Source organism: Haliotis rubra, unplaced genomic scaffold, assembly GCF_003918875.1.
Source record: "Haliotis rubra isolate DU_JTF1 unplaced genomic scaffold, ASM391887v1 Scf1551, whole genome shotgun sequence".
Lineage (NCBI taxonomy): Eukaryota > Metazoa > Mollusca > Gastropoda > Lepetellida > Haliotidae > Haliotis > Haliotis rubra.
This window is the reverse complement of record NW_025765505.1, coordinates 102678-126948: the sequence shown is the minus strand read 5'-3', so window position 1 is coordinate 126948 and position 24271 is coordinate 102678. Positions and strand designations below refer to the sequence as shown.

The 24271-nt window shown below is 42.0% G+C and overlaps 1 protein-coding gene across 1 annotated transcript; it reads right to left on the bottom strand.

Annotated features, from left to right (window-relative positions):
- Window positions 1–1198: 1198 nt before the first annotated feature.
- On the bottom strand, window positions 1199–22644 carry LOC124270852. Its single transcript, XM_046705910.1, has 16 exons — window positions 22328–22644; window positions 13676–13847; window positions 13029–13195; window positions 11657–11769; window positions 11244–11346; window positions 10136–10336; window positions 9800–10000; window positions 8733–8903; window positions 7847–7928; window positions 7032–7203; window positions 6074–6183; window positions 5468–5655; window positions 4843–4976; window positions 3987–4128; window positions 3280–3395; window positions 1199–2606 (listed from the first exon to the last, which is right to left on the bottom strand). Exons 1-16 carry the CDS (start codon window positions 22431–22433, stop codon window positions 1902–1904), a joined length of 2883 nt encoding a protein of 960 aa, XP_046561866.1. The 5' UTR covers window positions 22434–22644; the 3' UTR covers window positions 1199–1901.
- Window positions 22645–24271: the final 1627 nt, after the last annotated feature.

Below are 24271 nucleotides of genomic sequence, written 5' to 3'. Positions count from 1 at the left end.
ATCTGAGCAACAACAATCGAGTATTTCACAATTACATGCCAGAATATTCAGTTATGTCACACATCGCTGATCCGATGTCTGGTTTAGAAACAATAGTTTTCTGAAACAATGACCAGAGACTTGTTCACCAAAGATTATTTCTACTTCTATGACAAAAGTTGTGGAAATTGGACGTTGATGGAGGTGTTATGCATGGCCTACCATTAGGTAAGGTAGTCAGTGATAACACCAATGAAGACAACAAATGACATTCGTGAATGCTCAAGCTTTAAGCTCACTTTGATTGTTCCGATTCTTTGCAGAAAATATGTTTGGATCAGTTCAACCAACCTTGAACCCATTATTTTCTCTGTAATTAGGCACAAACAATTTCTTTGGAACTGCCACGTAGTATATTGTTTTTTAAAAACCATCCAGGATGTTCTTTTGATGTGTAGATTATACAAAATTTCAGAACCTTATGACCTAATAAAATGTTGAAGGGCATGGCCATCGAAGTTTGCTGTGCAGAATTACGTGTGTTTACCAGGATACTCTGGTGAGGTTTCACAACACCAAAACCCCCCTTCATCGTCTCAAGCTTACCTTCCACACAGAGCTGACACTCATGAAACAGAACTAATGCTCAAGTCAACATTAATTCAATGTCATTCTATTGACATGCTCATCAACTGCCATGTCAGGCTTTCCGGTGGTGTGGAGCTGGACGTAAAGGTCTCAAATGATACCTGTCTCTCTATCTCTGACTGTAAAATACTACCATTGACGATCACAGACAATCGTTTAGGAGTAGTGTGCTCCGAGATAGTGAAAACAGCCCGGACAACAGTGAATGGAAACAAAATGGAAACAGACGAGTTGGCGCAGCTCCATAGAATGAGCTTCCGGTAAACCATCAAGACCATCCTTTCAAAAGCAGGATCAGAGAGTTTTATGGTAAGATGCGCAGTGTGAAATATGTTATAACAAATATCTGTGAAAGATATATTTGTATGTGATCATCATGTGTTGTATCAAACACTCTCTCACTGACATGTTGCATCCTTGGGTTCAAAAGGTTCCCAGTGCAGTCTGTACGAGACGATCTAATTGTTTGGGTGTCCAAGTTCAGTGACAATTTGTGTGCTGAATTGTCTGGTCCAGACTCAGCTATGTATAGGTTGCCACCCCATAACTGCAATGCATTTGACAACACGGGGACGCCGTAGAGTTTACTTGCCATGGTAGTACATATATAATATATAATTGCACACTGCCATTTCAGGCAACAGCTATCACGTTGATTAATTGTACTACATAATACCGTCTGAAATAGTATACACAAACACAGATAAGGTTTGAAAACCATGGAACATATTTACATGGAGACTGAGCCCAATGTCTGCGTGGAGCCAGTTTTCAGTCTAAGTTAAGACACTGTAATAAGCGCTATTCTTGAACCTTGACACAAGTTACGCATAATACCGAGCACCGAATGCTTGGGCTGTCAATTTGGCCTAGTTCTCCAATTTTGAAAGTATGGACCTTGACGAATGTGTTGCTGACACATTACAAACAGTTTATCTTTATATACACTGTATATTTGACCTGTGGACGAGACGTTATCAATTTGCCATTTCCGATGTTATAATTCTTACAATCTTCATTTCAGTCTATACAACCATTATTGCTAAAAAACATGAAACACGCAAGAACCCGGATGTTGCTGTTTGTTCATCTGGTATAAAACGTAGCCGCCATCTGATGAACACCGAGTTTCGTAGCCCCTTGATCAGATCCTTGATTATGTCCGGCAAATTTCACGTAAATCATTTGGGAACCCCCAGGTCGATGGCAGATGTACAGTGACAAATGAAAGTAAATTAGCCCCACGGGGCTGTTTTTATTATTAGCCTTTCATATCAGTTGTCCATTTCGTAGTCTTCTACTTCATTCTCGATTGAGTTCTCTAGAATCCAGTCATAATATTTGGACACATGTGTATAGTAGCCATATTGGTTTTCTTGGTCGCATCCGACTCCCCATGAAACGATCCCCACCTGAATCCACCGACCGCCGTATTCCATTACATAGGGGCCGCCACTGTCGCCGTGGCAGGCATCACCGCGCATGCGCCGAGAGTACCCAGCACAGATCATTCCGGGCGTGAAAGAAGTGTTAACACTTTTGGCACTTCTTTCACATACGGGTCGGTTGACATATGGAATGGTAACCTCGCGTAGGAATGTTGGAGACATGCCGTATTCATACAAACTACCACAACCTGTAATCATTCCGACCCTTCCGCCACGAAGTAGTTCGTTCACAAGCAGTTCCCTCTCCAGGCATATTGGCATTACGAAGTCACTGAACTCTACCGGCTGATCTAGTTGGAACAGTGCAACGTCGTTATCAAAGTTATGTCCCTTGAACTCAGGATGCAGTATGTATTGTTTGAGACGACGTTGTATGCCCTGTTTGCCGTCGCAGCGCACGGTGCCGACGTAAATGTCCACGTCTACTCGAGAGAATGGAGTGCCGTAGGATTTCTCGAACTGTTCGACACAGTGGGCAGCGGTCAAGAACCACTGGGTGTTGATCAGTGAACCGCCACAGAAAGCAGCAGTCTGAAATAACAACAGGTCACGCTTAGATGAAATAGACGAAACGATTAGATGACCATTGTGTAATAATAATATAATAATAGTAACACGTACCGATCACTTGCTTGATAACGGCGTTACTACCCACACCGAAACGTCGCACTCATTGCAGTAAAAAAGTTGACTCTCCATGGAACTTGGTTTTCCTAAACTGAAATAGGTTCTGGGGATTCCAGCCCTTGACAAGTCGTTTAAACGCCGCTTCGTAAGTAATGGTTTTTGTGTGTGTATTAGTTAGTGATTACCTTAAATACATATAGCCAGAGTGTCACTTTGTCAGACTACACCACCGACATTGCCTTTGATGTAGTCAGGATATGGCTCTCACACATCCGGGTGGCTGTTGGGCGATATGTTGTGGTACCAGGTACGGTTTTGAGCCCATTAACACATATTCTGAATATTACACATGTATTGACATATACCTACAAACGCTGTTACCACTCTCCGTTCCTCAACATATGGAACCAATACATAATCCAGGCAAAATGAACTTTGTGGGCGCCATGATATAGAGACCCCCCAGACATTACGGCTACCTATCCTTCTTGCAGTCGGTTCTTACACCATGAATCTGCAGACTTATTCGGTCCCGACAACAGCTGAGACGGCTGTGATTATAAATGGTGTGGCTTACATGTCTCTTGTCCCTGATGATGACGTGCCATGGGGATTCCCCTTCCAGGACTTCCTTACCGCTGGCGATACGCCCCCCTCTACCTGCCTCCTTCACCACCTTAGGCCGCCCACAAGCTGAAACACAACACGCCAGTCATCATTCGTGGAACTGGATTGGTCCTTGGTAGTCGTGGTGAAGATGCTTTAGTCGGAGTGTAAGTACAGGAGGGAGATCGGTGAATCAATGCAAATATGTCCGACTGAAAACTTTCATCTTACATCAGAATTTGTTTAACAGACTTTAGACACGATCAAAGCGTTAAGACGATCGTAACTCTCATCGTCCATCCTGATATAGATATCCTATCACCATCATCATCAAAGACTTACTACAATCGTAGCCCTAATACCGCTTTGGGGAACGGGGATGAGGTGCCCTGTTCATTGTACGACACTACAAGACCTCACGGGGCGGTGGTGTAGCTAGTGGTTAAAGCGTTCACTCGTCACGCCGGAGACTCGTGTTCAATTCCTCACATGGGTGTCACCAGCCGTGATATTGCTGGGATATTTTTAAAAGCGGCGTAAAAACTCACTCACCCACTCATTACTCATACATGTGTGGCGTACAAAGAAATACCTCCTTATTGTATCCACATGGGACTTAGGCAACGGATGTTGTGTATTGATATCTGTCTTCATAATATTATGTTGATATCAACAAACCTTTCTTGTGGCCTATACCATCGATTGTCAAAATGGCGGATACCCTGGCTGAACAGCCGTTTGAGGCACGTGCAGCGCACGTGTATTCGCCAGCATCTGTTTCCACGATGTGGTCGAGTACCAGGTAGTTGTTCACCAGAATCTGACAAAGAAAACACAGGTGGGTTGATTTGAAGTTTAACACCAAGGTGAAATGCATGACAATAGATTGGAACAGCAGGGAATCCATACAGAATGGACGCTAATAACAGATAATTATGCAGAAGAGTAGATCGCCATAAACTGAACTCCATATAATTGTGTGTTGACACTACTTGAGTGAGTGAGTGAGTTTAGGTTTACGCCGCACTCAGCAATATTATAGCTACATGGCGGCGGTCTGTAAATAATCGTGTCTGGACCAGACAGTCCAGTGATCAACAGCATGAGCATCGAACTGCGCAATTGGGAACCGATGACATGTGTCAGCCAAGTCAGCGAGCCTGACCACCCGATCCCGTTAGTCGCCTCTTACGACAAGCATGGGTTACTGATGATCAATATTCTAACCAGGACCTTCACGGGTCTTACACCACTTGAACTCTTAACACCGCCATGCGCTATAAACGACAGTGTCGTGCGTAACTTGCAGCACCGTGAAGACAGCTGGGTACACCTGGATCAAATCCACAGAAAGTTCGTTGCGCTACGACATTCGTAAGCCTATGATAAACTAGAGTTACGACAGGTCGTAACGTTACGACGCTTGGTTGATAAGGACCCTGCACGATAGCGAGATGTAGCACTGCACTAATAGGACGGAGACTGCGCGTGGCACTGCGTGCTGCTGCAACTCTCATCACACATTTATATATACCTTCTTCCTTCGGTCAAATTTGATGATCTCCCCGTTCTTCCTCCACATGGTGTGTTCCGCATCGGGCACAAAGCACTGGAGTATAGCACTGCCGCCCTCCTCCACAGTCATGTTTTGGGGCGCCTTCTCTACACCTAGCAGCGACACACAGATATGTTCATAGATCGTGTCAAAACAATAACTCCAGGCACAACTGAACAAAACAATGTCACGTATACATTTCATTGTCTGAAAAGAAGTACATGTATTTCAGATAGAATAAAAACAGGTCTTCGTGTGTGCCGCCATCATCCCAATCCCACCGGCTTTTGTCTCTTTCGTAAGAAATTAAATCGTCAAACCGGGGCATGATGGTCTCTGGTCAAACTGATATGGAGATCGTAAATAAATCTTTGTGCTGGTCGCCTATTGGAGCCATAGAAGTGAATGTCAATCCTACTGGCACATTTGCAGAATTTCTAAGCAGGCGACGCGTGTTTTCCGTAGAGAAGGCATACTTTAAACTTATATATAGCGATGAAGGGATGAGGCTATTCAGTGACAGCAGCTTCTGAATCCCCGCCGCAACCACTGTGACATATGATGATATTCTGATCCAAATCTGGACATAAAAGTGGCTTCTTACGCAGTCTACATGGCTCTGTTAGCGTGACCCATGAGGACATCTCAAACAGGTTGCCGCCTGACAAAGCAACACACGTGTACTTCCCGTCCTGGTCGTCACTGACTTCCGGCACGTGCAGAACACCGCCCGGATGGACCTCGATACCCTCGGTGTGGTCGCCTTCACTGAGAATCCGGTCCCGATGCAACCTGGATCGGAATATGGAATCTTCATTTATGGAAGAACTATTCTGGACTACTCTCTGGTCGAGACAGAGGATGTCCTACTAAGGAGGACAAACAAGTACTAAAACAGGCAACTCATGGATCAAGCAACACCATAACTGTGTACTACCTCAGATTGGCAAGGCTATGCACCAATTCTGAAGAATGCCATATCATCCATCCTAGTCCTGCCACTTACGACATGCAATAGAGTACTGGACCCCGTTCCTGAAAGCAATCGTAGCCCTACGACAGTCCTTAAGTCTATGTTAAGGTATGAGAGTTACGATCACCTTAGCGTTACGATCGCTTTGTGGAACGGGACCCTGGCGTCTAATCATGTCCATCAGTTACTATATACTGGACAAACCACTGACACTCTGTCTTGTAGTGCCGTACTGACCACATGATGCCAACGTTTGGCTCCTCTACGGCACACTCCAGGAGGACGCTACTGCCTCGCGCTATGGTGATGTTGTGGGGCACCTTCGTGAACGTCACTCTGTCAGACTCCTGCAACAACACCAACAGGGCATTCTACACTTACTCTGCGATGTTCTTCGCTGCCTTTAAACTTAGATAAACTATAGCCACACAGATCATGCGAAATACATCTGCAAAACGTGATTTCATCGTGTTACAAGCGGATCCTCAGATGATGTAGAGTTGCCCGTTCCAGAAAGGAAGGGCGGGATTGAACAAACATTCTTAGTTTGTACACCGCGAGGACGATGGTAGACAGTACACGTCAAAGTCTAAGGTCTGTTTGAACACATTGATGATACTGGTCGAGGGGTTTACATGTACATTCGGACACTGCCAGCAATCGGACCCATAATGTGGTCAATCGTAGTGTGACCAGGGTCTCGATCCACAAAGCATTCGTAATGTTACGACCCGTGTTAACTCCCTGATTTATCATAGGCTTACGAATGTCGTAGTGCTACGAACGTTTCGTGGATCGGTTGTGACGTGACTATGAGCGAAAACATCATGGTTTGTTGATGCCGTCAGTTGACTGGGTTCACGTTTGGGTTTCACGACACCGTGACTTGACAGGTGGGTTTTTAGCGAGTAATGGTAAAGCTCGGTACACATACTGGAATCGTTTTGAACTGCGATTTGGAAATATATTCAACCTCCAGATGGGTAACTGTCAAAATACGTCATCATTGTAATGACTATATGATTTCTTAAAGCTCCTCACTACGAGGCAGAGATATATGATTTCAAAAATATGAAACTTGTTTTTATTTCTAATCAGTACAATAACGTTTCATTCGATCCCCCCAAAATGACAAAAATGTGAAATCTCTTCAAAGATAGGTTGCACAGCTTGACAGGAAGGATGGGTTACATACCAGCATGAGCTTTGTGGTACACAGGTTTCCCGTGTACCGCGGCAAACAGTGGCATTTTGGACCTCCGCCTTGAATGTAGCACGTGCCTCCGTTGTGACATGCGTAGTCCTCACATGTGACGATATCTTCATACTCACATTCTTCACCCGAGAAACCGCGAGAACAGTCACACCTCGAAGAACACGCATACGAGATATAGATGCACATAATAGATTAGGTCTAGGTTTACATAGCTGTCTATTTGAATCTTGAATGAAGTATTGCCTTTATCTTGTGAGGTGGTTAAGATGCAGTGAGGTGCCGTATTCCTATTTATTTCACGTTGTGTGTTATCACTAATGTATTTACTGACATCACAAATTCGATTTTAAAAATATCAAAACAACCTGTGTGTTTTAGATATCACAAAATCGAATATTTGATATCAATAATAAAAATATTGGAATCACAAATCTATTATCATATCACAAAAATATAAATTTTTAGATATAATTTTGACACTTATCCCGCATAAACCAGTTAGGTGCTGATGAAATATTATCCTTGATGATCCTTGTGCTGTTGAGTTGAGCCTGATACAACATGAGATAAAATGAGTTACCGACATCCCCGCTCTGCCGAATATAAATAGACTTTGAGGTTTCAAAACATAATTTTATACCTAAAACTTGAAGTCGTGATATCAATATTTAGTATAGATAATAAAACGACGCCTCACGTGATGCAGCAATAGTCCCGTTACACTTTCGTTTACTCTGGACACATTACCGAGATGACAGTGAGGCGTGGTCGTACCTACACACAGGCTTACTTACCTCCATGTGTTCCCGGACGAGTCGCTTTCCCCTTCTTTAACACAGGTTCCCCCGTTATTACACTGCAGTGGGCATGGCGACTCTGTGGAAGGATACAACAAAATGCGTTATGAGCAGATGCCTGTAGAAACGGTTAATTATTTAAGGTCGAGCGTCAATAACTTTCCCAAATTAAAATGACAGTAGCGTTTTAGTAACATTACATTGCTATTTTTAAAGCTATTTTCATATTCATAAGACTTCTTTGCTAAACGCAGAGTCAGTATCATGAGCATTTGTTGATGAATCGCCATCTGATGCTGATGACACCAGGTGTTCGCAGAATGTGAGCGTATCCTGTCCCATCGGTGGCAGTGTCACAAACAAAATACTGTAACCTTCAGAAAAGGAACAATTAAGTTATATTTCGGATCGTCAACAGACTTTATGATGCTCAAAGACGGTGGTGATCTAGTAGACTACCCCCAGGTTCCTTCCAACGACACCTTTTCATTTCAATATCAAATGTTCTCGTCACGATATGGCTGAAATATTGCCGATGTGACGTTAAATATTAACTCACTCACTCACTCACTCCAACGACACCTGTTCAGTGGTGAAGGGGTTTGTATGTTTAAAGACACAGGGGCCGAGAAAGTGTTGTTTCGTATATATGGCAATGTCCCACACAAAATACTGAAACCTTCAGAAAATGAACAACTAACTTTGTTACCTTTCATAACAGAATGTATTGTGGTAGACAACGTTGGTGATTTATCCCCAGTTCTGTCTAATGACAGTGGCTCATGGTGAGGGGGTATATATTATTAACGATACATGGACCGAGAAAGTGTTGTTTCATATATTCATATCGAATGCGCCCATTTGAGGAGACACTGATGTTTACCTTTCTGTAGCGGGGACACGAAGTAGCGTGCGACGTAGCCACCGGCGTTGACGGAAGTGTCAGAGGTGAAGGTCACCGTAACTGCTGTCGTGTCGAACGTGAATACGCGCTGTTTGGCACTGTCTCCACATATCACGTGACTGATAGTATCATTCGCTTCTCCGTATGGGGCTTGAAACAAAGAGAGAAATGTTTTTTTTATCGTACCATGTGTCATGGTGCAAATTCTCCAAACTCGGACTATGTCGATTTATCTGTCCATTGTTTGTAAACGTGTTGTAGTTCTGAACTGGATCACACTACAAAGAATGAGTCGTCATCGTTACCCCTTCAGTGTTACTTATTACTTAAAGGTTTAGATGAAATGTGTAAAATACAGATGTCATCCGGTTGGCTTTTCATTTGTTTGATAAACCTTGGGGTGTAGAATACTGTTAGACAAAGGTTATTTGGTAAGTATAATTCAACAGCCTTATTTAAATGTTCGTAAAACGTATGGCGATATAAAGTCCATACTTCAACCTACCTCAGTTCCATATTCTATCAAGCAGTGTTAAATCTGCAGGTAACATAACCCGAAACTGAAAACGGGGCGGTGGGGTAGCCTAGTGGTTAAAGCGTTGGCTCGTCACGCTGAAGACCCGGGTTCGATTCCCCACATGGGCACAATGTGTGAAGCCCATTTCTGGTGTCCCCCGCCGTGATGTTGCTGGAATATTGCTAAAAGCGGCGTAAAACTAAATTCAGTCAGTCAGTCGAAACTGAAAACTCTTTATAATTATATCATCCTTATCAACTTGCTGTACTAATGAAGAATTAGGACGATTGAGGACGTGAAATAATGTGCGTGTTTTATAAATGCAGAAATATGAAATATCATATTATATACTCCGGCAATATGCTCTGTATAAAAGGATAGTGGTAAGACCCCGTTAGTGACAATACATACCTTGATAGCAGTTTTTAGCGTTACAAGCCCCTGTGGTGACATAGAGAAGTCAGTGTACATATGAATCATGCATCATTGGATGACGATAGCCATGGTCAGTGTAGTCACATAATCCTACCTGGTGACAAAGTCACTGTGTCATATGTGCAGTTCTCGCTCTCCTCCAAATCAAACGTGACGAATTCTATTACAATGGTGCTTGGACTGGGCGCCCGGATGTAGGTCACGCACTTGCTGTTGTGGGGGTAAGCATCCGGGTACCTTGGGCTGGAGAAATTACCTTCTTCGCCGCTCAAAGTGTCTGTGCACGTTTTGGCAGCTGGAGAATTGACACAGAATATTTTACGCGCATTTGTTTTCTGGTAATATCAGTAAATATAGAAGACTAGTGTTTTTCCACTTTCAAATTATGTATTTTACTCACGAAGATTAGCAAAACAGCTGAATCATATACCTCTTGTAGTCTTCTCTGTGACGGTCGTAGTTGATGTTGTGGGGGCTGTGGTTGTAGCAACTGGCACCACGTTGTAGCTGATGTTGAAGCCACGTGTCTCTATTGCCGAGTCCGACGTAAACACGAGGTGAAGATGACGTCCTGATGATGTCCAGTTGCCTTCATAGGTCGTGCCGCAGAGCAACGCCAGTCTCTCAGAGTCTGAACAACAGATATTGCGTGATGTTTACGACATAGAGTCTCGCTGCTAAGTGACCTTCTCAGAGTGAGTGAGTGAGTGAGTATGAACTATGAGCACCATGGCCGTGAGGGAGACCGGAAGACCAGGAATGCCACAATGTCATTTAGAAAGTGGTCTAATGATATATTTGGGATAACTCTTTCTCAGTAAAGTGCAAATTCTAGTACTTTGGTTAGTTTTGGAGATTCGAGCGCACTCTCTCAGAGTCAGGTTACTACTCTCTAAATGGCGTTGTGTATTCATAGCTTTCGGCCGTTGGAGCCATGCCAATTTACACTTAACAGAGGGATACACAATGTACGTGATTTAGACTATCAGTTGTCCGATTTCCATTTTGGGGGGAAGCCGCGATGGCGTAGTGGCTTAAATTGCTGTTTTTGTGAGCTGACATTTAGGTCCTGACATTTAGGTCCTGAGTGTGAGCTGGAATCCCGAATGAGACTCAACCAGGCGCGTAGCAAGCCAATTTTTTCGTGTAAGCCCGATAGATTGCAAAGCTTTATATCTAGATAGTGTTGAGGGCTTGCCCAACCTTTTTAGCAACAATCATGTGTAAGCCCGGGCTTTTTTTCGTAATGGAAGCTACGCCCCTGTCAAACCAACAAAAGTACAAGAATCTGATCTTTACTGAGAAAGTGTAATCCCAAATATAACACTTTACACAGGAAGAACAATTACGAAATTACAAGTTTTGTGTCTCATCATCGTTTCTTTTAACCTCGATTAGATATACTTATATAAGATATACTTGGGCTCGCACCACTTAGTAATAACATAAGTTTCCCAAGGATTGACGCTAGCTAAAAGCTAGTATTTTCTTGATAAGACAATGCTCACACAATTATTATCTATGGGAGTTCTACAAACCTGTGTTTGAGCCGTCGTATATGGCAACGTTGTCAAAGTCACAGGGCGACGTCTCGACTTCCAAATACAGAAGCCGAAGTTCGACAACGCTGTGTGGAGGGCCCTGTTTAAACAACATAGATACCAGCGGAATGACTTTTTGAATTACATCAAGTTTTCAGGTTATCGAGATGCTACTTTACTTGGCTAGTTGGATATTTAATACAATTCATATCCCAGTTAGTTTGCATGTTTGTTGTTTAACGCCACAATCATCAATATTCTAGTTATACCATTGCGGCCAGTGACCGAGTCAGGTCCAGATATACCAGTGAGTGATAACATGAGCAACATCCACGGACGGCAGGATACGGAGACCGTCATCAGTCAAGTGGATTGGTAACTATGGAACCTATTCCCGAATCGCCACCAACCTGTATAGTGTAGTGGCACAAAACTCTCGGGGGGTAGGGCACCGGGAAGTCGGGGGAGGTGATGAACCCACTTTCTTCCGTCAACGTCGTGTTACAGTAGTCCTCGGCAACATCTACAACATCAGCCCATATTCTACAGTTATCTCCTGCACAGTGTTGTGATGTATGTTTGCATGCAGTGTGGTGTCCCTCGGTCGTGGCTTTACTTTATCTGTAATTTAACATGGCATCTATAGTGGTGATGTGTGGCCTCGGTCATGACTTTACTTTTTATCTGTAATTTAACATGACATCTATAGTGGTGATGTGTGGCCTCGGTCATGGTGATTTCGGTCTTGGCTTTATATCTGTAATTTAACATGGCATCTATAGTGGTGATGTGTGGCCTCGGTCATGACTTTACTATATCTGTAATTTAACATGACATCTATAGTGGTGATGTGTGGCCTCGGTCATGACTTTACTATATCTGTAATTTAACATGACATCTATAGTGGTGATGTGTGGCCTCGGTCATGACTTTACTATCTGTAATTTAACATGACATCTATAGTGGTGATGTGTGGCCTCGGTCATGACTTTACTATATCTGTAATTTAACATGACATCTATAGTGGTGATGTGTGGCCTCGGTCATGACTTTACTTATATCTGTAATTTAACATGACATCTATAGTGGTGATGTGTGGCCTCGGTCATGACTTTACTTTACTATATCTGTAATTTAACATGACATCTATAGTGGTGATGTGTGGCCTCGGTCATGACTTTACTATATCTGTAATTTAACATGACATCTATAGTGGTGATGTGTGGCCTCGGTCATGACTTTACTATATCTGTAATTTAACATGACATCTATAGTGGTGATGTGTGGCCTCGGTCATGACTTTACTATATCTGTAATTTAACATGACATCTATAGTGGTGATGTGTGGCCTCGGTCATGACTTTACTATATCTGTAATTTAACATGACATCTATAGTGGTGATGTGTGGCCTCGGTCATGACTTTACTTTATCTGTAATTTAACATGACATCTATGACTTTACTATATCTGTGGTCTATAGTGGTGATGTGTGGCCTCGGTCATGACTTTACATCTGTAATTTAACATGACATCTATAGTGGTGGTCCTCGGTGCGTTGCGTTGCGTTGCGTTGCGTGCGCGTTGCGTTGCAGTGCGTTGCGCGTGTGCGTTGCGTTGCTGTGCGGTGCGGTGCGGTGCGGTGCGGTGCGGTGCGGTGCGGTGCGGTGTGTGGTATGGTGCGGTGTGGTGTGGTCCAGGGTAGTGTAGAGTAGTGGCGTGCATTGGTGCGCAGTGCAGCGCAGCGCAAAGCAGCGTAGTGGAGGGTATATCAGCGTATATACCTGATCGGACAGGGTCGAAGTTGAGCCTAAAGCCAATCCCATCGCCTGCTGCGTCCGTCTGGAATCGGAGGGTTATGACGTCAGACGAGGACATGAAGGAGATGTGTTCGTTCCCACAATACCTTGCCCTTCCATACTCACTATCTTGTACTTCAAGGTAATCCCATCTGTTGAAATACATACAATCAACCTATTTGTTTCGGATATATTTTTTCAGCCTTTTACATATTTCTTATGAAGCAGTATATATTACCGGTTGAAAACACCAAAAATTATGTCTTTAAAGTCGAATTGTTTGACTAGTTACCACGAAAAGTCACATATATCTCAAGGTCAAGTAAAAACATAAACATTTGTATGACCATTTCTGTAAAATACAAACAATAAATGTTCTAGAAATCGGAAAATAATGATTTTAAAATGGGCAACACAAACAAGCCGTATTTTCTGAAAAGAGCTATTCACAGCAAATTAATTTCATTTTGAAAGCACATCATCATATAGTATGTGTCTAATTAACCCATATTCTTGCATTTCACTTTCAAGCATCATCATGCAGAGATCATCTTTCGATAAAGGTTACCTTGAGGTATCAATATGAAACACAATCATATTTAAGATTTCCAAATATTTCTGTCACTACCTACAGGCACTGTGATTGATCCTCAAGGTCAAAGTACTGTGACGTCATGTTCATTCTCCAACCCGGGGCTGTTTTGACTACCCAGATGCAGTCGAGGTCTGCTGGGTAGTACTCTGGGAAGCCGGGGGACTCTACAGCTTCTGTACCCGCCATCACTTCACCCCCACACGCGAACACTGAGTGGTAAGATATAAACACATGTTCTTATACAAGATGCTCTATCACTTCACCCCCACACGCGAACACTGAGTGGTAAGATATAAACACATGTTCTTATACAAGATGCTCTATCACTTCACCCCCACAGGCGAACACTGAGTGGTAAGATATAAACACATGTTCTTATACAAGATGCTCTATCACTTCACCCCCACAGGCGAACACTGAGTGGTAAGATATAAACACATGTTCTTATACAAGATGCTCTATCACTTCAACTCCACAGGCGAACACTGAGTGGTAAGATATAAACACATGTTCTTATACAAGATGCTCTATCACTTCACCCCCACACGCGAACACTGAGTGGTAAGATATAAACACATGTTCTTATACAAGATGCTCTATCACTTCAACACCACAGGCGAACACTGAGAGGTAAGATATAAACACATGTTCTTATACAAGATGCTCTATCACTTCATCTCCACAGGCGAACACTGAGTGGTAAGATATAAACACATGTTCTTATACAAGATGCTCTATCACTTCACCTCCACACGCGAACACTGAGTGGTAAGATATAAACACATGTTCTTATACAAGATGCTCTATCACTTCACCCCACACGCGAACACTGATTGGTAAGATATAAACACATGTTCTTATACAAGATGCTCTATCACACATGTTCTTATACAAGATGCTCTATCACTTCAACACCACAGGCGAACACTGAGAGGTAAGATATAAACACATGTTCTTATACAAGATGCTCTATCACTTCACCCCACACGCGAACACTGAGTGGTAAGATATAAACACATGTTCTTATACAAGATGCTCTATCACTTCACCCCCACACGCGAACACTGAGTGGTAAGATATAAACACATGTTCTTATACAAGATGCTCTATCACTTCAAGGTGCTCCCCACACGCGAACACTGAGTGGTAAGATATAAACACATGTTCTTATACAAGATGCTCTATCACTTCAACTCCACAGGCGAACACTGAGTGGTAAGATATAAACACATGTTCTTATACAAGATGCTCTATCACTTCACCTCCACAGGCGAACACTGAGTGGTAAGATATAAACACATGTTCTTATACAAGATGCTCTATCACTTCACCTCCACAGGCGAACACTGAGTGGTAAGATATAAACACATGTTCTTATACAAGATGCTCTATCACTTCACTCCACACGCGAACACTGAGTGGTAAGATATAAACACATGTTCTTATACAAGATGCTCTATCACTTCACCTCCACACGCGAACACTGAGTGGTAAGATATAAACACATGTTCTTATACAAGATGCTCTATCACTTCACCCCACACGCACACTGAACACTGAGTGGTAAGATATAAACACATGTTCTTATACAAGATGCTCTATCACTTCACCTCCACACGCGAACACTGAGTGGTAAGATATAAACACATGTTCTTATACAAGATGCTCTATCACTTCACCCCCACAGGCGAACACTGAGTGGTAAGATATAAACACATGTTCTTATACAAGATGCTCTATCACTTCACCCACCACACGCGAACACTGAGTGGTAAGATATAAACACATGTTCTTATACAAGATGCTCTATCACTTCACCCCCACACGCGAACACTGAGTGGTAAGATATAAACACATGTTCTTATACAAGATGCTCTATCACTTCACCACCACACGCGAACACTGAGTGGTAAGATATAAACACATGTTCTTATACAAGATGCTCTATCACTTCACCCCCACACGCGAACACTGAGTGGTAAGATATAAACACATGTTCTTATACAAGATGCTCTATCACTTCACCTCCACACGCGAACACTGAGTGGTAAGATATAAACACATGTTCTTATACAAGATGCTCTATCACTTCATCTCCACAGGCGAACACTGAGTGGTAAGATATAAACACATGTTCTTATACAAGATGCTCTATCACTTCACCCCCACACGCGAACACTGAGTGGTAAGATATAAACACATGTTCTTATACAAGATGCTCTATCACTTCACCCCACACGCGAACACTGAGTGGTAAGATATAAACACATGTTCTTATACAAGATGCTCTATCACTTCACCTCCACACGCGAACACTGAGTGGTAAGATATAAACACATGTTCTTATACAAGATGCTCTATCACTTCAACTCCACACACGAACACTGTTAAGGTATACAAGATATAAATCACGCATGTTCTTATACAAGGTGCTCCATATTTACTTCACCTCCACACGCGAACACTGAGTGGTAAGATATAAACACATGTTCTTATACAAGATGCTCTATCACTTCAACTCCACAGGCGAACACTGAGTGGTAAGATATAAACACATGTTCTTATACAAGATGCTCTATCACTTCACCCCCACACGCGAACACTGAGTGGTAAGATATAAACACATGTTCTTATACAAGATGCTCTATCACTTCACCCCCACACGCGAACACTGAGTGGTAAGATATAAACACATGTTCTTATACAAGATGCTCTATCACTTCACCTCCACAGGCGAACACTGAGTGGTAAGATATAAACACATGTTCTTATACAAGATGCTCTATCACTTCACCCCCACACGCGAACACTGAGTGGTAAGATATAAAAAACATGTTCTTATACAAGATGCTCTATCACTTCACCTCCACACGCGAACACTGAGTGGTAAGATATAAACACATGTTCTTATACAAGATGCTCTATCACTTCACCCCACACGCGAACACTGAGTGGTAAGATATAAACACATGTTCTTATACAAGATGCTCTATCACTTCAACTCCACAGGCGAACACTGAGTGGTAAGATATAAACACATGTTCTTATACAAGATGCTCTATCACTTCACCTCCACACGCGAACACTGAGTGGTAAGATATAAACACATGTTCTTATACAAGATGCTCTATTCACTTCAACTCCACAGGCGAACACTGAGTGGTAAGATATAAACACATGTTCTTATACAAGATGCTCTATCACTTCACCCCACACACGAACACTGAGTGGTAAGATATAAACACATGTTCTTATACAAGATGCTCTATCACTTCACCCCCACACGCGAACACTGAGTGGTAAGATATAAACACATGTTCTTATACAAGATGCTCTATCACTTCATCACCACACGCGAACACTGAGTGGTAAGATATAAACACATGTTCTTATACAAGATGCTCTATCACTTCATCTCCACACGCGAACACTGAGTGGTAAGATATAAACACATGTTCTTATACAAGATGCTCTATCACATTTCACACCACACACTCCAACACTGAGTGGTAAGATATAAACACATGTTCTTATACAAGATGCTCTATCACTTCATACAAGATGCTCACACTTCATCTCCACAGGTGAACACTGAGTGGTAAGATATAAACACATGTTCTTATACAAGATGCTCTATCACTTCACTTCCACACGCGAACACTGAGTGGTAAGATATAAACACATGTTCTTATACAAGATGCTCTATCACTTCACCTCCACACGCGAACACTGAGTGGTAAGATATAAACACATGTTCTTATACAAGATGCTCTATCACTTCACCTCCACACGCGAACACTGAGTGGTAAGATATAAACACATGTTCTTATACAAGATGCTCTATCACTTCATACTCCACACACGCGAACACTGAGTGGTAAGATATAAACACATGTTCTTATACAAGATGCTCTATCACTTCACTTCTCCACAGGCGAACACTGAGTGGTAAGATATAAACACATGTTCTTATACAAGATGCTCTATCACTTCACCCCCACACGCGAACACTGAGTGGTAAGATATAAACACATGTTCTTATACAAGATGCTCTATCACTTCATGTTCCACACGCGAACACTGAGTGGTAAGATATAAACACATGTTCTTATACAAGATGCTCTATCACTTCAACTCCACACGCGAACACTGAGTGGTAAGATATAAACACATGTTCTTATACAAGATGCTCTATCACTTCATCTCCACAGGCGAACACTGAGTGGTAAGATATAAACACATGTTCTTATACAAGATGCTCTATCACTTCACCTCCACACGCGAACACTGAGTGGTAAGATATAAACACATGTTCTTATACAAGATGCTCTATCACTTCACCCCACACGCGAACACTGAGTGGTAAGATATAAACACATGTTCTTATACAAGATGCTCTATCACTTCACCCCCACACGCGAACACTGAGTGGTAAGATATAAACACATGTTCTTATACAAGATGCTCTATCACTTCACCTCCACACGCGAACACTGAGTGGTAAGATATAAACACATGTTCTTATACAAGATGCTCTATCACTTCACCCCCACACGCGAACACTGAGTGGTAAGATATAAACACATGTTCTTATACAAGATGCTCTATCAACACTGGAGTGGTTCAACCTCCACACCTCCACACGAACACTGAGTGGTAAGATATAAACACATGTTCTTATACAAGATGCTCTATCACTTCATCTCCACAGGCGAACACTGAGTGGTAAGATATAAACACATGTTCTTATACAAGATGCTCTATCACTTCACCCCCACACGCGAACACTGAGTGGTAAGATATAAACACATGTTCTTATACAAGATGCTCTATCACGCATGTTCTTATACAAGGTGCTCCATATTTACTTCACCTCCACACGCGAACACTGAGTGGTAAGATATAAACACATGTTCTTATACAAGATGCTCTATCACTTCATCTCCACAGGCGAACACTGAGTGGTAAGATATAAACACATGTTCTTATACAAGATGCTCTATCACTTCACCCCCACACGCGAACACTGAGTGGTAAGATATAAACACATGTTCTTATACAAGATGCTCTATCACTTCACCCCCACACGCGAACACTGAGTGGTAAGATATAAACACATGTTCTTATACAAGATGCTCTATCACTTCAACTCCACAGGCGAACACTGAGTGGTAAGATATAAACACATGTTCTTATACAAGATGCTCTATCACTTCACCCCCACACGCGAACACTGAGTGGTAAGATATAAACACATGTTCTTATACAAGATGCTCTATCACTTCATCTCCACAGGCGAACACTGAGTGGTAAGATATAAACACATGTTCTTATACAAGATGCTCTATCACTTCACCCCCACACGCGAACACTGAGTGGTAAGATATAAACACATGTTCTTATACAAGATGCTCTACTGAGACTGAGTAAGATATAAACACATGTTCTTATACAAGATGCTCTATCACTTCAACTCCACAGGCGAACACTGAGTGGTAAGATATAAACACATGTTCTTATACAAGATGCTCTATCACTTCATCTCCACAGGCGAACACTGAGAGGTAAGATATAAACACATGTTCTTATACAAGATGCTCTATCACTTCAACTCCACAGGCGAACACTGAGTGGTAAGATATAAACACATGTTCTTATACAAGATGCTCTATCACTTCACCCCCACACGCGAACACTGAGTGGTAAGATATAAACACATGTTCTTATACAAGATGCTCTATCACTTCACCTCCACACGCGAACACTGAGTGGTAAGATATAAACACATGTTCTTATACAAGATGCTCTATCACTTCACCCCCACACGCGAACACTGAGTGGTAAGATATAAACACATGTTCTTATACAAGATGCTCTATCACTTCACTTCACTCCACAGGCGAACACTGAGTGGTAAGATATAAACACATGTTCTTATACAAGATGCTCTATCACTTCAACTCCACAGGCGAACACTGAGTGGTAAGATATAAACACATGTTCTTATACAAGATGCTCTATCACTTCATCTCCACAGGCGAACACTGAGAGGTAAGATATAAACACATGTTCTTATACAAGATGCTCTATCACTTCACCCCCACACGCGAACACTGAGTGGTAAGATATAAACACATGTTCTTATACAAGATGCTCTATCACTTCACTCTCCACAGGCGAACACTGAGTGGTAAGATATAAACACATGTTCTTATACAAGATGCTCTATCACTTCACCCTCCACACGCGAACACTGAGAGGTAAGATATAAACACATGTTCTTATACAAGATGCTCTATCACTTCAACTCCACAGGCGAACACTGAGTGGTAAGATATAAACACATGTTCTTATACAAGATGCTCTATCACTTCATCTCCACAGGCGAACACTGAGTGGTAAGATATAAACACATGTTCTTATACAAGATGCTCTATCACTTCACCTCCACACGCGAACACTGAGTGGTAAGATATAAACACATGTTCTTATACAAGATGCTCTATCACTTCACAAGATGCTCTCCACACAGCGAACACTGAGTGGTAAGATATAAACACATGTTCTTATACAAGATGCTCTATCACTTCATCTCCACAGGCGAACACTGAGAGGTAAGATATAAACACATGTTCTTATACAAGATGCTCTATCACTTCACCTCCACACGCGAACACTGAGAGGTAAGATATAAACACATGTTCTTATACAAGATGCTCTATCACTTCACCTCCACACGCGAACACTGAGTGGTAAGATATAAACACATGTTCTTATACAAGATGCTCTATCACTTCACCTCCACACGCGAACACTGAGTGGTAAGATATAAACACATGTTCTTATACAAGATGCTCTATCACTTCACCTCCACACGCGAACACTGAGAGGTAAGATATAAACACATGTTCTTATACAAGATGCTCTATCACTTCAACTCCACAGAACACTGAGTGGTAAGATATAAACACATGTTCTTATACAAGATGCTCTATCACTTCATCTCCACAGGCGAACACTGAGTGGTAAGATATAAACACATGTTCTTATACAAGATGCTCTATCACTTCAACTCCACAGGCGAACACTGAGAGGTAAGATATAAACACATGTTCTTATACAAGATGCTCTATCACTTCATCTCCACAGGCGAACACTGAGTGGTAAGATATAAACACATGTTCTTATACAAGATGCTCTATCACTTCACCTCCACACGCGAACACTGAGTGGTAAGATATAAACACATGTTCTTATACAAGATGCTCTATCACACATGTTCTTATACAAGATGCTCTATCACTTCACCTCCACACGCGAACACTGAGTGGTAAGATATAAACACATGTTCTTATACAAGATGCTCTATCACTTCAACTCCACAGGCGAACACTGAGAGGTAAGATATAAACACATGTTCTTATACAAGATGCTCTATCACTTCAACTCCACAGGCGAACACTGAGTGGTAAGATATAAACACATGTTCTTATACAAGATGCTCTATCACTTCAACTCCACAGGCAAACACTGAGTGGTAAGATATAAACACATGTTCTTATACAAGATGCTCTATCACTTCATCTCCACAGGCGAACACTGAGAGGTAAGATATAAACACATGTTCTTATACAAGATGCTCTATCACACATGTTCTTATACAAGGTGCTCTATCACTTCAACTCCACAGGCGAACACTGAGAGGTAAGATATAAACACATGTTCTTATACAAGGTGCTCCATATTTACTTCACCTCCACACGCGAACACTGAGTGGTAAGATATAAACAAGCACATGTTCTTATACAAGATGCTTGTGAAAATTCTGTTAAGGATATTAAGTACATAAGGACATTTTGGTTGTTGCTTCCTCTCCTGAGAGGTTCTGGCAATAATTGTAGAAGTACATCTGGCATAAGCACATTGGATGCAAAGATACAATATTGATTTCGTGCACTTTATGCACATGAAGAAATATGGAATCCGAGAAGGGACATTGTCGCGTTTACACATCTTAGACAATGCGACAACGCGACATATTTTGACTTTGAAAATTGTCGCTATGTCGCCCTTTGGAGGAATAGAAAACTATTTTTTTTCAAAACGCGACATGCGACATCGCGACAATGCGACAAATGGCCGAAATGTCGGGTTGTCGCATGTCGCGTTTTGCTTAATTTTGCCTCATTTTGCTTGTATTTGAGAGGGCAACAACGCGACAATGCGACAACGCGACAATGTCCCTTCCAGGATTCCATAAAGAAATGAATATAAGCTTGAAATATTTTCTTTCTGCAGGGCACATTAAAAATGAATATATTTGTTTAGATTTATTATGAATTTAATGTATTATTTTAAAATTCACAAACCTGGGAAAGCTTTAAATGCTGGATATAAGTGTTTTCTTCGTAGCAAATAAGAGAATACTTAGTGTTTTCATTCGTATCATAAAGCTGGTGTGTAACTAAACTCTCTCCTGGGGCACCATTCTGCCCTAGTATCACCACAACCAGTTGTGTCCGGTCTTACATATAAGTACATCCTGAAATACAATGCGTGTCTCAACGAAACATACATTCTACTCATAAACCCTTGTACACAACTTGCGTTAAAGTGTAACAGCGTTTGTTTATCAAACATAGAAGTATGTAACAGTTCCGTTCAGCACAAACATATCCGTCACACTTACTTTCACTTGTCATCCCAGAAGACTCTCCAGTTTCAAACCACGCCCATGTTGAGCTGATCCACAACGCGAGTGTAAAAACTCTGAACACTGTACGTAGAAACCGCATTTGAATGTTGAAAGAACACACTGGTTTTCAAGGGAGATATTTTTCTGAGACTCTGCATCAGTTAATAAAGAAGGAGGGTCTATCTGTCGTGGCAAACACGTGGTGGCGTTTCTAAAGACATGGCTGCCAGTGGTCACTCGTTACAAGAATCTACACTTTCGTTTTTCTTAAGGTGGTCACGTGTCACCACTTAACAAGCGCTACTGACACCATTAGCGTCTGGGAGGTCAACAAGGTCAAAATTGAAACATAAAGTCGTTTTGAATATAGTGGTTTTGCTCCCCGGAGGACACCCTTATAGAACCCCATGTGCGTCTGCCTTGGACAAGGAATATAGTATCACTTCCGACACTGAACACCCTACTTGTGTCGCCTGCTTATCTTTCCTGCTAATGAGTCCTGTACCACGAAGCGCCTGAACAATGACCTACTTAGAACAACATCGGACTACGGCAGTTAGTCTGGTCAGCCAGGAACGAGGCAGTGACCTTGACCTGGGGGGCACCAGGCTCGTCAATTACGTCTGAGCTAAGTTATATATGTGTAACACATTTGATGAAATCGATCCAATTGAAACCTTTAATCTTTGACGAATGTTACATTAAGAGAATATCAATGCCTCTAGAAAGGAGAATTTTGATTTTGACACAAAACAATCGGACTAAATCCTCCCTGCCCAAAAGAAGTGAGGTAACATAAACGATTGACCTCCCGGAACTGACAAACAAAAGAATGTGAACAGGTCTTCTTGACCCAGTGGGTCTTAAAATTTACTAGAGCTGACCTGTCAACTAGAATATACTCTTTGAATACAAAACAAGGTTATTTTGTGATCAGCAGGTTTATCGTGCATACTAGAAGAACAAACTATACTATCCCCCCAAAAAACCGCATAGGCGTTTTGTATTTTTTAAATCTATGAATTACCTATTGTGTTCAAACAATCGTCAAAACATGTAACCAAAGTGTTGATAACATGATTTTACACAATTGCACAAGTGAAAACTCGACTTTACCTGAAAATGTTGATTTTGAATGAGATTTCTTAAAAGAATTAAAAACGCATCACCACAACGCAACAAAAATCACCTTCAAGTTGAAATTGCGCAGCAAAGAGCATGCACTGTCTGGCTATAAAAGTCCAGGTTACATTCGGAAATCGGCATTCGTTTTGAAGGAGTTTCAAGGTCAAATCACTACGCCACGTCTTGACGTTGCGACAAGGAACATTGCTACTGAAAGAATTCACGCTGGAGATTACCAATCCTCTGTTGCCAGGCGTCTGAATGTTAGTCTGAGAACGATATCATGGCTTGCAGCTCCTTACATCCAAACATGTATAACAAATGACCGTGCCCGTACAGGCAGACATCGAGTCACCACTGCAGCCCAAGATCGGCACATCCGGGTACTACATTTGCGTGATCGTACTGCCACGGGTGAGAGCACAGTAGCCAGGGTGCCTGGATATCCGGTCAAACTGTACGGAACATGTTGAGAGAGATTGGACTGAGAGCCAGGAAAGCCGACGTCGGGACCGTGCTACGTGGTCACCATCGCGCTCAACGTCTCCGTTTTGTTTTCTTTTGTCCATTATGCGTACTGCATGCGTAAACTTCTGATTTTTTTCTGATTATCATTAAAGAGTAGTTTTTATAGTCTTTTTATAATTAAAAAGGTTTAATAGCAGTCTCTATAATACTCATTGTAATAGATGACGCTGTGTAATATTTTCAAAAACGAAAATAGACAAACCCAACTTGATTTGACACAGCGTTCATTTAGTATCCACACGGCCAGTCGGGCTAACCAGACACGATTGTAACTGGACCGTACCA

What these genes read in the sequence shown, in the direction of transcription:
- LOC124270852 (XM_046705910.1), bottom strand. Translation starts at nt 22,433, where the DNA reads ATGCGGTTTCTACGTACAGTGTTCAGAGTTTTTACACTCGCGTTGTGG. An exon ending in CGTGTCCCCGCTACAGAAAG is followed by an intron (nt 7,929 to 8,732) that starts GTAAACATCAGT and finishes ATCCTTCCACAG; the next exon opens with AGTCGCCATGCCCACTGCAG. An exon ending in CCAAACGTTGGCATCATGTG is followed by an intron (nt 5,656 to 6,073) that starts GTCAGTACGGCA and finishes ATTCCGATCCAG; the next exon opens with GTTGCATCGGGACCGGATTC.